A 14,920-nucleotide genomic window follows, 5' to 3' on the forward strand; every position below is an offset into this window, starting at 1 on the left:
GCATTTTCAGTATTTATTTGGAAATTTACACAGGATAAAATCTCTGACGTCACACAGAATATTTCTTTTCAGGGAAAAGAAATATTCTGATCAATAAACTCAATACTATTTCCTCTCCGTCTTTCTAGCTCCAAATGAGCAGTTCAACTAACCTAAAACTAACCTAGAAAGCACCGTGAGAGAGCGCAAACCTCCGCCAATACAAACTTAGACCTAACCAAACAAGAGTTTGTGGATCTGTTAACGGTATGTTTTCAAACTTTGATATATTGTTCGTTCGAATGTCACACTTACAACAGTTTTGACCAAAATATGTCGAAAGTATTTTTTTATAAAACACACATACAGACAGGCACGAGTGAATGCGTAATAGACAAATGACTATAATACTGTACTGTAAACTGGTGTCAACTGTATTCTGCCAAGTCCCGAGCGTATGTGAGGTACGAATCTGTTAGGAAAAAACTGTAGCATACTGGAATGGTGGGAGGGTTGCGCAGTCAGTGTACCTTACGCGGTGCACTGTAGGCATTTCTTAAGGTTCTTTGCAGCTTCCCTTCGGCCTCTAGCTGCAACCCTCTTATTCCTTTTACTATACCTCCGTTCATATTCTCTTTCTTCCATCTTATTTTCCACCCTCTCTTTACAATTGTTTCAACATTATTTTCAGTGCTGAATGACCTTATAGGTCCCAGTGCTTGGCCCGTGGACTAAATTGTATATTCAATTAAATTCAGTTCAACAACCAGGTACTATACAACATTTATGTTATTACTAAGAGAAGATAAAATCTGAAGAACGAATTAAAATTAAAAGAAAATATTCATTTTTTATGTTGCTTGGAATTAGGCTAACCAATTAATCACAGCTGTTTGATATCAACAATATTTAAGCACCAATTACGCCTACGTAAGAGTCATGGAGTTCCTATGATACTGTAAATACGTAAGAAAGTGTATGTTTGAGTGTGTGTATGTGTGTGTGTTTACGTGTATGAATGAGACCTATATAATCACAATTCCATTTTATGTTCCTCTACGTCCAGCCAACGCCGCCAGTAGTACTGCCTTCGCTGCTTCCGTCGTCAGGAGGGCGTCGCCCTTCAATCCCAGCTCGGGATTCACCTCCACCAGGTCGAATGCCTTCAGGAAGCCAGTGTCCCTCGCTGCCTCGACGATCTTCAGGCCTTCCCTGAGGGTCAAGCCGGCGCGGACTGCAAGAATTGGGAGGTAAGTGCATCATAAAATTAGGAAAAACTGGTTTAGTCTCATACTTTTATTTTTGGCCACACATGAGTCTACATTTTTACCTGCATACAGGGTACTGTATTTATTTGTATGATCTATGATTAATAATATAACAACGTACTGTGGTCTATAGATTTGGTGCTTGGTTAACAAAACTCATAAGAGATTTGTCGAAATATCTTTTATAATCCTGTGAAAGCTCCTTTAGACTCTGTAACTGCAAAAACCTGTATAAAACACAAAGCAACGTAATGTTTATAGAATTTTTAACCAGGATGACTTTGAGATAACTCTCAGGTGATTTTATAACAAACATAGCAATGAAATAATTTACCAGAGATAGTAGTTCAATCACATAATGACAGCGAGAACTTTCATATCAGTGGCTGGATTTTTATCCACTATAACAGTGAGATAACTTACATACCAGTGGCTAGATTTTTATCCACTATATCAGTGAGATAACTTACATACCAGTGGCTGGATTTTTATCCACTATATCAGTGAGATAACTTACATACCAGTGGCTGGATTTTTATCCACTGCACCAGTGAGATAACTTGCAAAATACCAGTTTAGTCAGTGACATTGAGATAACAAAGGCATTAACAATTGTCAACTACAACAGCGAGATAATTTACCAGAAGCTTTCATGATCAGTTAGATAATGTACCAATTGTTTTCATAAACAGGAATTGCGAGACAACTGACCAGAAATCTTTACAGCAGATGAGAAGAGCACTTACCTGGCGTTCCTGTGCTCGGAGCCTCAGCTGGGTCGAGGGAGTCGATGTCAAACGACACGTGAAGTGGACGCGTCCCCGATGGCTGGAGTACCTCAAGGCAGTGCCTTATGACCTCCTCAATTCCGACCTTGTCGACCTGTCTCATGTCGTAAGCCAGAATACCGAGGTCCTTCAGCAATACTCTGTCAAGGAGGGGGAAGCATGCATGGTGTATATAAACAGGTTATTAACAGGTATTCTGTTGCATTTTGAAATTTTTTTCAAAAATAAAAAGGCCTAACAACTTTTTCTCTCCATTAAGGCCCGCTTTTTGTTTATTTACTTATTTTGTTTTATTTTTTAAGACTCTATTCCAGCTCTGACCGGATTATGGATTGGTCCTCTTGGTCATATACACTATAGGCCTACTTTACTTTTCAGCCACTAAATATACAACAATTAGATTTACCTTTCAGCATCATCGAGATCGCGAAGTCCAATGTAGGCGATGTGGTTGGCAGAAATACTGAAAAAGGAATAAATAAATCAATACATAACTAGCATAATATATATACGTAAGAACGTGAATCTATTTGCGAAAGTGGAAGGACATAGGTCTAGTTCTCAACCAGTACAAAAGCAAGCAATATAACATTTACTCCTCGTAATAAACGACGCATATTTATATGTAACATTACCTCGGTTCCGGCCACTTGTCCGGAAGGCGGTTGATCTTGTCCTTGACCTCCCTCAGGTGGTGGGAAACCGGCATCCCGTGCATGTTACCTGACAGCGAAGAGGCTCCGGTGTTGATGTCCGCGTGAGCATCGACCCAAAGCACCACCACCTGTTGAGTCGAAGAGGAAGAAAGAAGACGATTGTGCGGCCGTTAAGTGACTCTCCGGGAGAGCGAGTGAACGCGGCCGTGTTCTATCTGATTGGAGTGTTGTCGTTTTTGTTTTTTTCTTTGTTTTATTCGTATATCCCTCCAGTTGAGTGGGAAATCATGATTATTAGCATAGATATCTAAATTAATATAAAGCTAATCATACGTGCAATCCTGTAAAAACGACATGGCCGTTAAGAGCTTCTCCAGGAGAGCGAGTGAACGCGGCCGTGTTCTATCTGACTGGAGTGTTGTCGTTTTTGTTTTTTTTTCTTTATTTTATTCGTATATCTTACCTTACATCCCTCCAGTTGAGTGGGAAATCATGATTATTAGCGTAGATATTTGAATTTATGTAAAGCTAATCATGCGTGCGATCCTGTAAAATCGACATGGCTGTTAAGAGCTTCTCCGGGAGAGCGAGTGAACGCGGCCGTGTTCTATCTGATTGGAAAGCATTGTCGATTTTGTTTTGTGTTTTTCTTTATTTTATTCTTATATCTTACCTTATATCCTTCCAGTTAAGTGAAAAATAGTGATTACTAGTGTAGATATCTAAATTAATGAGCTAATCATAAGCGTGGTTCTATAGAAACGACAAAAAACGACTACTGATGTAGCCAGCGACAACCTCTTTAGACCTATACTCCTCAGCCTTTCAGGTTAACGAAGTGATAAAAGGGCAAGGAGAGAATTTATGTATATAATTATTCAACAGTTTTTTTAATGTCATTATCCTCGCAATAATTACAAAGCGAGATATCAACGAATTTCTTCACCTAAATCGCTAATCTTGCATATCTGTCTGATTCACAAGGCGTCAGAAATTTTACCACTCAGTTTTTCAAGAGATCATGAAAGATCTATTTACCCACTGATAATAGATAAAAAATAATAAATCATACGCTCACATTATGGAAAGGCAAACTGACCCTTATCGCGGGACTTCTAGAGGTTGGCAATTGAATGCAACCGTGTCTGTGGATAAATGGCTTCGAGAATTGATTTTTCTCGATAGGCCTCTCTCTCTCTCTCTCTCTCTCTCTCTCTCTCTCTCTCTCTCTCTCTCTCTCTCTCATGTGATCAATAGTTATGTGGCCTCTTCGGCGGTCATTGATAAAACTCTGTGTATCTTGTTAGATAAAATTAAAGCCTTGGGGGCGAGTTTGTTTAGAACTGTAAGTCAAGAATAAGCGCAAAGGGGAAGTCTTTTTTAGACTGATAAACAAATGTGAAATGCATTTTAGAACTGCAAGTGAAGCTGTTACGTATCTTAGACCGATAACGAAAGATGAGGAAAATTTTCTAGACCAATAAAGAAGTCAACTTTAGACCTATAAGAAAAGACGATAGTTTATTTTGGAATTCTTTAGACATAGCCTACCAGAGCAAGAATGTCTATTATCGCTTCATAAGCCAAAACAAGTCTATTTTGACGAGATAAGTGTTTAACCAGACCTAAAGAGAGAGAGAGAGAGAGAGAGAAAAGACACTCTCTCTTAGACCTAAAACCAAAGCCCCAGGTTGCACAGTAGACCTACCACAGCCAAAATATCTATTTATCTATTTCCATTCTGTATGTTAAAATAAGTCTATTACGACGAGATCTGCTATAGACCTAATGTGTGTGTGAGAGAGAGAGAGAAAAGATGGCTTCTCTTAGACCTATAACCAAGACCCAACGGTGCACGGGAACTCGAGCCTTAAGACGACGTTACCTGATGGTCTGGATTAGCCTGGGCGTGTCCGTTGATGGTCCCGATGGCTATGGAATGGTCTCCTCCGAGGGTGAGGCACAGGCCGCCCTCCTTGACGACCGTGGCAACCGAAGAAGCCAATTTTCGGTTGTAAGTGAGGACGGCGGTGTGGTTGCGTTCGCCGTCGGGACCTAAGGGAACGTCCGCGCCGCCGCCTTTGGTCGGGCTCATGGGAGCTGCTTTTTTATCGTCCATGGGCACTTCGCCATAGTCTTTGATAACGACACCTGGGGAATAATATATACAGATTAACAAACGTTAAAATGAGATGGGTGTTGAGCAAATATATTCATAACGTACACATATATCGAACAAGCAGGCGTTACGATACGCATGCAGTCAGTAATTAAATATTAAACCACACGTGCAATGAATGGAAAAATGTTAAAATACACATCCATTGAGCAAAAACAACTTAAAATACACACATTCAGCAAATAAATGTTAAAAACACATGCATACATCATACGTTAAATGGTTGTAAAACCAAGATACACTTATGGATATAAAGAAGCATTATATAACAATATTTTCCATAAAAGTCGAGCCGTTATAAAGACTATTATTATTTCTGGTGTAGCTGAAATTGTCAGCATCTGTATATTGCGCAATGAAAGACCCTATATTTTTAATCATTTTTGCGACTGAGTAATATAAGAGAGGATGGAGAAATGTGGTTAAACAGAAGCAGAAAAAAAAAGGACAGAACTAGACCTACCCATTTCCTGAAGCCGCGTAAGCACTCCTGTCTCCTTAATTGCCGTGGGACCGTCTTTAACTCCGGGGCGACGCTGAAAAAAAAAATGAGAATAAATCAATACGGGTACAGAGTTTGCATAAAAGTTTTACTCAGATAAGTTGTAAACATCTTGGTAAATGCTTTGTAACTCTGGTTCGCGCTGCAGGTTTTATGTTTAATCGGATCTCAAGTAGGCCTAACGCCAAAGAAGATACAGTAACATGTAATCTTAATAGCTATAACGCAAAATATAATAAACAACATTAACAGCATCGGTAAATGCGGTAATTAAGGTTAATTCAATCATATGTTTCCAGTTAGACTCATCTGTAGATTCATACTCTAGCCAGCCCTGATATTTCTATAGTACTATGAGTTTAGACGAACTCCAGAATTCAAGAGTAATAAAACTTTTTCTGAACCTCCACCAATAAATAAATAAGTAAATAAATAGAAAAATAAATCAGTGGTCATATGTGTTTCCAAGACGAAAACTGCAGCATATAAAAGAGAAGAATGACTGTTATTGGCTACCAGTTCAATTATGTTCAGTCAGTCTTATAATCCAGTTTCCACGAGTTTGAACTAGGCCTATGTTAACTATCTTCTTTATTAAACCAGCTCCTTACACCTCACTTCTTAAGAATCAAAACCTGTAAAAAAAAAAAAATACGACTGCTTCCAAGATCATGCTGTCAAACTATTAGGAATGTTTAAAAATGTAACTAAAAAAAGACACTCCTTACCTTTAATATTTCTGCGAGCCAGTTTTTCTTCCAGAGAGGTGGAGGGCTGTGTCTGACGACAATTTTCAAAATGTATCAGCTTCCGTCTATGAAATGAACGTGTATGACCGTTTTCGTTTATATATACACATTTATATATATACAATATATATATATAGTGTGCATGGATATAAAACAAAATTGACGAGCTGACAAGTGTGATGACAGACCTTTGCTATCGAAGCGTACCTTCCTGTTTATGTTTATACAGCAGGTGTTATGCTGTGATTTACGAAAGTGGTCTTATCTTTCTCTCTTTATCATTCGTTTTGCATGAAAGTAGTGAATGACGTAGTATTTTTTTATTATTATTATTGGAGCTATACAAAATTGGAATGTGACTATTTGGTATCATCATTTCGATGAATAGGTCTAATGTTCTGTTCTTGCACGACGAATAATCGCAAGTAAGCTATTTGCCATACAACACATTCAGTGAATTGACATATTTTAATGCATCGTAGACCTAAGCACGAAGCATCTTGCAGCCAAACCACTCTAGTCCCATAACCAGAGAAGACTAGAATTACCACTTAATTAAAACAGAATGTGAAATGGCAAAAAAAAAAAAATTTTTTTGCTAGATCTACATTTTGCAACTGTCTTCTTCAGGTTCTGGTTTCTAGGAATCTTCGCAGGAAATCCTGTCGCAGTTTTTGCGAGAAATAATATTTTTTCATGACGATAACGGTCTCGACCTTGGTTTAAATTTACTTGCGATTGGAAAGCCCATGCGGGTTTTGCCTCCGTGGGTGGCATAACTCTGCGATGCATCGGTGAATAGTAGTTATTTTTGGTGGAGAGAGAGAGAGTATAATGAACCTCTAGTATGCTTTGGTGCCGGCGAGATATGCGACTAGGTTAGCCTGCACGTGTGAGTGCGTGAATATGAGAGAGAGAGAGAGAGAGAGAGAGAGAGAGAGAGAGAGAGAGAGAGAGAGAGAGAGAGAGAGGTGTTTTTGCTGATGTTACTGATATAGACAGACACTGCCTAGAGTCATTCAGAAAAGTTGCTAGAGATTGATTCCTAGGGAATCAGATTCTCACCAGGAACAGCCAAACAACCGCTTAGTCAAAATTTTTATTCCACAGGGACGTTTCAGCTTCAACGCACTAAGCCATTTTCGACCTAAAATAGAGGCCAAACACCAAAACATAAAATGTTTTTATACTTGGTAAAATACAAATCAAAGTTAGGTTACACTCGAGAAAATCAGTGGATTATGGATACCGGAAAGGAGGACTGATCGTCGTCGAGTCGTGGTTTAAGTTTGTGAATATATAATAGATTCTAAAATCCTTAAGATTATTCTCGAGCGTGACTTTTCTTTGATTTGTATTTTACAGTATAAAAACATTTTATGTTTTGGTGTTTTGCCTCTAAGTTAGGTCGAAAATAGCTCAGTGTGTTTAATCCGGAACGCCCCATGGAATAAAAATGTTGACTGCAGCCCATGTTTGGCTGTTCATTCAGAAAAATATATTTCTTAAACTAGACTCATGAACGAATGGACCCCAAGGCGGTCATGCGTAGAGTTGCCACTCCTCGCTATTTACTGTACAAACCGGTTACATCATAAACTGGTTTCGCTGAAAGAAAATAAAAAAGAAAAAAGACAAGGGTTGGGAGGGCCTTTCACGGCCAAACCTCTGCTTTCAATGAAGACTTGAAGCGGACACCGAAATAAGTCTTTTTCTTTGACTGTCAACTTATCTCAATCTAAAACAGGCCAGTTTAGGTTCTGTTACTGAAAATGCACAGTGTGTAATTTCTCTCTCTCTCTCACTCTCTCTCTCAGCCGATGACTCGAGCACGTAACCTGAAAATGGTTCGCAATGTATCAGAATTCAGTTCCTGAATAGGCCTATGCTTATACTCGTATTACACACGTGTATACATTACACAGACACAGAAGTAAATGCCGCTTCCTATGAGCCACTTTCCAAGCCTACAAAATTCGGTTATGCTTGGCGCTCATTTACAAAAGTGTTCAGATATCGTCAGGTTTTTATAATAAGCCAAGACTTGTTTCGAAGTCACCATCAATATTCGCCTTGTTATGAGATTCCTTCTTCGGCAAGTCGAACTGAAGCGCGCCTAGGCCGAACGAGTTTCAACACTGGTAAAAAAAAAAAAATGATAATGAAACTCACCTGTCCCTTATTGAAAGGTGCCGACAGCACCCCTACGCAGCTGGTTTTGCTCCTCCGGGAGATGACCTGCAGGCAATAAAGCACCTGTTGCTTTGTGGCGAATGTCAGCAAAGACCTGTTGGCGATTTTGGACCACATCTCGTTGCTGTACCTGTGCGACCTGGTATAGAGACACAGACACACCTGGGCTGACTGACCGCGGTCTGAAGAGTGAGCCTTTTGCTGGCTGGAGTCTGGTGTGAAACCATTCTGAACAGCTGATTTCTCTCACTCTCTCTCATGCTCGTTGTCCTTGAAAGGTGTCGCAGTATACGTTTTTCCTTTTTTTTTATCTGTTTTTCCCCGCATTTTATTCGCTCCGTCGCTTCACTCACTAACTGTCAGAGCTAGCTACTTATTTCTGCTCAAAGCAAAGTCTGGAAACGTCCGAATTTAAATCATTATTGAGACTAGTCGTGGCGCCTTGCCCAAATCAACACCAGGTAACTCAGTCCTCTCGTCCAGGCGTAGACCAATGAGACTGCAGGGATTGTGGGCAGGTCCAGGGCACTGTCAGGGGTTAAGGAGGGTACGTGGCGTAAGCTTTAAAGGAGAGTCCTGCATTCCATATTAATGAACTTGCACGACTGGACTTCAGGAGGCAAGGCCTGGGGCAGATGACCTTGACTGAGTCTCTGGGCTGGCCGTTGGTACAGTAAGGGTGGGTCGGGCAGACGTTTGTAATTGTTTTCAATTTTTGGGCGGATGGGGACGATTTGTGATTATTTTGTGGGGGGGGGGATTTAAAGTCTCTAAAGAGCTTTGCATTTCTCTAACGGAATAAGAAGCTCTTTCAGACTTTGATTAATATGATCGAAAAAAATCTGAAACGTCACCCATTGGCCTAATCAGTTAAGCTCGCATTTCTGAAATAACTTCAGAGAACAACCTAACAACTAAACAAGCAAAAAAGTATAAGACAAAGTAAAATAATGACTTTTGTAATACAAAACGAATATTTTTTGAGCTGGAAATATTAAAACTCATACTCCCTTCACTCTGTACAATTTACATTAATGTTCCCCTCTTTTGCTCTTCATAATGTCCTGAAAGTGGTGTTATCGTTCCCTTGCAACATTGCTCGAAAAAGCACGGGGTCACCTTCACAGTGTCTTCCCGGCAACATCGCGCGTTTCCTTCCGATCTGAGGAGTTATAGGTGTTTACCATACCGGTTTCTGGAGATGACCTGAGCATTTGCGATGCCTGGTTACGCTAGTAAATAAAAACAAGTATTGTTAAGGAATACGTAAGGGAATACTCCCTCTCTCTCTCTCTCTCTCTCTCTCTCTCTCTCTCTCTCTCTCTCTCTCCCCCCAAGTTACTATTCCAAACAGTCGACTGTCACACAGGCAGTAGTGGGTATCAGAGAGAGAGAGAGAGAGAGAGAGAGAGAGAGAGAGAGAGGTCGTTTATCTGTCTTTACTCAGTGTCAGCTCCGGAAAATTGTTGCGTGTTCATCAGACGTGCCTTTGCTTACGAAGCAATGAAATTAAAAAGCCGGATTTTAACAATCACTGTAGCTCATTGTAGTGTATATATAAATTATATATCCTGCCTGGTAAAAAATAAAAGAGAAACGACAACAGCAGTCCTAGGTGACCAGGTCACAGAGACGGAAAGGTTAAATACGAGAGGTCATCAGGTGCGCGATTCGATCGTCTTTTGTTCTTAAGGGCGGGGCGTCAAATAGTCTCATCCGCTTAATCCGATTTCTACTGGTTTTTTTTGTTTTCCTTGGTCGACTGTGGGTTGACATGTATGCTTATAAACGTGTTAACTTTGAGAATAAATTTAACTGTGACAAATAAAAACAAGTAAAAAATGCAATCGAGTTTTCTGTACAGCGTATAATGCTGTATGAAACACTTATCCGCGGCCCATGAAACTTTCAGCCAAGCCCAGGTGCTGGCCTGTGTTGTTGGCACCTATAATGGTGCCAGACGCAAGATCATGGCTAACTTTAACCTTAAATAAAATAAAAACTACCAAGGCTAGAGGGCTGCAATTTGGTATGTTTGATGATTGGAGGGTGGATGATCAACATACCAATTTGCAGCCCTCTAGCCTCAGTAGTTCTTAAGATCTGAGTGCGGAGAGAAAAAGCGCGGACGGACAGACAAAGCCATCTCAACAGTTTTCTTTTACAGATAACTAGAAAGAGTATATATATATATATATATATATATATATATATATATATATATATATATATATATATATATATATATATATAATATCGTTTACTTTTCTAAGATCGGTAGGCCTGGGCGAGGAAGGAATTCCTGCCGTGTCGAACGTCTCCTTATGCTTAAAAAATTTTGCCTCGTTAGAGAATACTCAAACGGAATAATAATATAAAAAAATGTTATTCATTTAAAGGTATCAGCGAAAACATATTTGACTTTGCATATTTTCCGTACAAACCTCCTTAATTTTCTGTAAAAAAAAAAAGAGATATGCCATAATTTTTGGCCGTCTCTGCCAAAACCTCAATTTCGCTGACACGTGGTCAGCCTTAAGCAGCCAGTGTCAGCGGACAGTATGGAGATTAAACCCGCGGGATAGCCAAAGTGGACCTCTCCACCACCCTTGGTGCGTCTTCACTATCAGAAACAAACGATGGGGGCTGTGCACTGTAATTAATGGTAAAGTATATTTCTCTCCTAAATAATGAATTGTTAATTCAACCTGCAGACGCACTGAAAAAAAAAATCTAATCATGTAACCAATAAATAACTGCTAAAATAGAACAAGGATAAATAATCACAAATGGCTTGAAAAACTGTTCCTGCCGATCCACCCTCATATAAATTTTAAGCGTTAAATGCATGAAACACATTGCGGCATTATTATAAGAACTGATTATTATTTTGTCGAGCACGCAAAGAAGGCATAAAGAAGGGATTAACCTCGATGGTAAGGTTAAAAAAACTGAAAGATAATATTTAACAAAAAATGAAGATAAACTTAAAAGTCCCATGTTTATCAGGGTGCTGTCATGAGCACATACTAACTTGCGTTTTAGTACTGCCACCAGTAACGTATTTGGGTCAAGTAAAGATAAGCACTCCCTAATTTAAGAAATTATAGCTAATCACTCCCTAATTTGAGCGATTAACGATAGCACTCCTTAATTTGAGCAAGTAAAAATAAGCACTCCTTGGTTTCTAGGGAGTGTCTATCCTTACTGGTTACCTGCATTTGAAATTTTTGTATAGTTGATCCACTGAACATCAGAAGAAATTCCGATAGTGAACATAACCATTTTGTAGCTCGTGGTATACATAGTCCTCTCTCTCTCTCTCTCTCTCTCTCTCTCTCTCTCTCTCTCTCTCTCTCTCTCTCTCTCTCTCTCTCATCCCTGCTTATCTTTTTGAAAGACTTCTTTTTTGGCCCTCACTTGGTCAAAACCTGTAGGCCCAGTTTGTTACCCTATCTCACATTTTACGTCAAAACACGCTTATTAACCTCATTCAGTAAATTACTCGATAGACCATTACACTGTTACAATGGTCTATTCTTGTGGTTACATAGTTATGCATCAACATTTCTAATGTACACTTGTTTAGGAAGTACGTTCTGAAGGCTACAGTTCTGAATTTGATCACAGCTCTAGATTGTTTCTGTGTCATCTCATTCCTCAAACTTTTGAATATTTCTCCTAATTCTGCAGTTTTCGTGTTTCTCCACTCAATTTCTTCTGTTGCCTTGTAATTTTGGCTTGTTTTCCAACATTGATTTTTACAGGTCTCATTTAGATCATATTTCCTGGTTTTATCTTTGTCTTTGCTTCTTCTTCTTCTTCTTGGTGCGTCTAAGACAGCCGGTTACTCTCAGGATCTCAATCGGCCTGTGGTCTTTCCCGCTCTCTGGGAATACAAGTTCTCTTGTACGTCTCAACTTATTTATTTACAAATCCCCTGCATTTGAAGCACCGTATTACACGGTGTCTGTCAAAAACATTGCAACAATTAGGCCTCCTGTGTACGTATAGCTTGTCATCACCTAGAGTCCTAGACCTATGTACAAATAGCTTGGCAACACTTAGACCTACTGTAAGTTCCATCTCACTGTGGTGAGTATTTTACGACTTGATGTCTTTCTCGTTTGGGTTTAAATTTCAGTAACGATGCAGCTTTTTTTTCCAGTAATTCTCACTTTTTATCTTTACCAGAAGTTCAGCAGAATATAATATAAATGGAGAATTAGAGTGACATGCACTACATCCCAAGAAGGTTATAAAACATCTGAACAATAAAGAAACTATAGATTAGAATGTTTAATTCAACTCTAAGAACCTAAAGAATAAATCACCCTACAGATATTTGATGATATACAGTTATTCACGCAACATAATTCTCATCTCTGAAAAACACAGGAGTGCTTTTATTATAACATACAAAAAAGGTAAGAGCAAGAAAGGAATATCGCACGATGAAATGGATTAAGAAGGGCGGTTTACTCCCGATTAGTGTCCGAGCTCCAAGAACGGGTTAAAGGGGTTTAGACCAAGTCTCGTGTAGACGAAGCAGAAATACCTTTGTGTTTATTAGCACTACAGTTTGACGAATATTCAAATATATTAAAAGCAAGTTATGAAAATGTGGCTGAATTTGTGTAGTGAACATTCCATGAAAGAGGGTACACCACTAAAAAAACCAACTTCTACCTCTGCAGCTAGAATCCTAGACCATTATTCGTTCGTCTCTAACATATATGTATGCCACTCGCTCTTCCATGTGAACAAGCTTCTTAATAGCATTTTATGGTTGCATTTCACACACTGTTCCAAATGGAACTGCTTTCTATTTTCTGTTTTTTAAGCGAGCAACGACCAGATAGACCTACAGACACACCTCTATCAACCGTCACACCAGTTGACTCAGGCCTATTCTGCAGGCCACTATATTGTATACCGACTTATTCTATCATACTATCTAATAATTATCCCCCTCCCACCGTCCGTCCGTATCAGTTACTTTGCTTTATGGATAACACTGTTATTGTTTTCTACTTGTATATATTGTTTTTTAAGTTTTTCAACCCTAGACCTTGTTGCTGTCACATCTATTTTTGAATACCGTCCAGCAATTTTATTGCTGGCTGGTTACTGTACTTAGATCGAGCTCAGCATGGTATGATCTGGGTGAGTTTATTTATTTCTTTTTCTCTTGAGTTATTTCCTCTGTTCTCCAGACCGTAGACTTGTGACACTGAGGATTTGAGTATGTATTTCTTTTCTGACAAAAATAACTTAATCCGAGCCTTGATTTGATTTTACTTGCTGCTAGGTCTATCTTAAATATCATTCTGCTTTGAATTATCTATCTTTAAATTTGCACGGAGTATTAAAAAAAGCTAACATTTGTGACTTAAAGATACCTAAAAGTACTGTAGCTGTCTATATTAAAAAGTCCACTATTGTAATCGGGTTTTTTCTTTCACTTCACACTGTTCGTAGAACTGACTGATAGCTTTCTTACCTGACTCTTCAAGACGCTGGGGTATCAGATTCTTCGCTCTGGTAGCATGTATGGATTCTGCTGAGCAAACTCAACAGAATCGCCTATTCTTGCAATATCTATTTCTTTTTAGATTTAGCATACTTTTTATATACAGCAACTTCACGTTTACCACCCTTGTTTTTACAGAAAATTCTTCAATCTCCACCAGTGCTGTGACAATAGTCGTACTTTTTGAGACTACGGGAGTTTTCTATTTTTTTTAAGCATGTCGTTTTTATGAGTTTTAAATATATTCCTCTGACTGTCTACTTCAATTCTTAAATAAGCTACATTTTCCTCTGTTTCCTCCTGTGTCCTAGTTTATCTTTCCTATTATATATTACATATTTTATGTCTAATCCATATTTATCATTGTTACTGTTAAAAGGTATTCACTTAATTCCTGAGCCATATCCTTGTTCCCATTTAAAGTTGTTGATTATTTATGATCTGAATCCGTTATACTTTCTGTTATCACGAAGGCATCATGAATAATATTCCTGTCATAAATAACTCATTCTTAAATCCGTCTCCTTACTCTTCTACTCTTTTTAATATTAAATATGTTATTACATTAATTTATACTTTTGTCACTCTTGTTTGCGATTGCATCAATGACTTTCGGTTGAATTCTTTCACTGCGTGAGGAAGCAAACATAACGGGAGCGTTATGTATGTTCCTAAATATTCAAATGTGAGTTTTAATGATACATTGATCAGAATATGAAAGTATTTGTCATGTTTGTTATAAATAATGTATATTAAATTCATTAAAATACAATTTTTTGCAATAAATATGATTGTTTTTGTCACTTGTTTGCGATTGCATCAATGACTTTCCGTTGAATTCTTTCACTGTGTGAGGAAGCAAAATAACGGGAGCGTTATGTATGTTCCTAAATATTCGAATGTGAGTTTTAATGATAAATTGATCAGAATATGAAAGTATTTGTCATATTTATTATAAATATTTTATATTAGAATAAATAAAATACACTTTTTTTGCAATAAATATGAATATAAATATTTATTTTTTCTAATTAATTGTATTTGATGAAATACGGGATGATGTGAACGGTACC

General features: G+C 38.4%; 1 protein-coding gene across 1 annotated transcript; it reads right to left on the reverse strand.

Annotated features, from left to right (window-relative positions):
• LOC136831545 (arginase, hepatic-like) lies at positions 1–8,922 on the reverse strand. Its single transcript, XM_067092130.1, has 7 exons — positions 8,294–8,922; positions 5,334–5,406; positions 4,577–4,842; positions 2,671–2,819; positions 2,442–2,498; positions 1,994–2,175; positions 1–1,213 (listed from the first exon to the last, which is right to left on the reverse strand). Exons 1-7 carry the CDS (start codon positions 8,429–8,431, stop codon positions 1,026–1,028), a joined length of 1,053 nt encoding a protein of 350 aa, XP_066948231.1. The 5' UTR covers positions 8,432–8,922; the 3' UTR covers positions 1–1,025.
• Between the last annotated feature and the right edge of the window lie 5,998 nt (positions 8,923–14,920).

Source organism: Macrobrachium rosenbergii, chromosome 48 (genome assembly GCF_040412425.1).
Source record: "Macrobrachium rosenbergii isolate ZJJX-2024 chromosome 48, ASM4041242v1, whole genome shotgun sequence".
NCBI lineage: Eukaryota > Metazoa > Arthropoda > Malacostraca > Decapoda > Palaemonidae > Macrobrachium > Macrobrachium rosenbergii.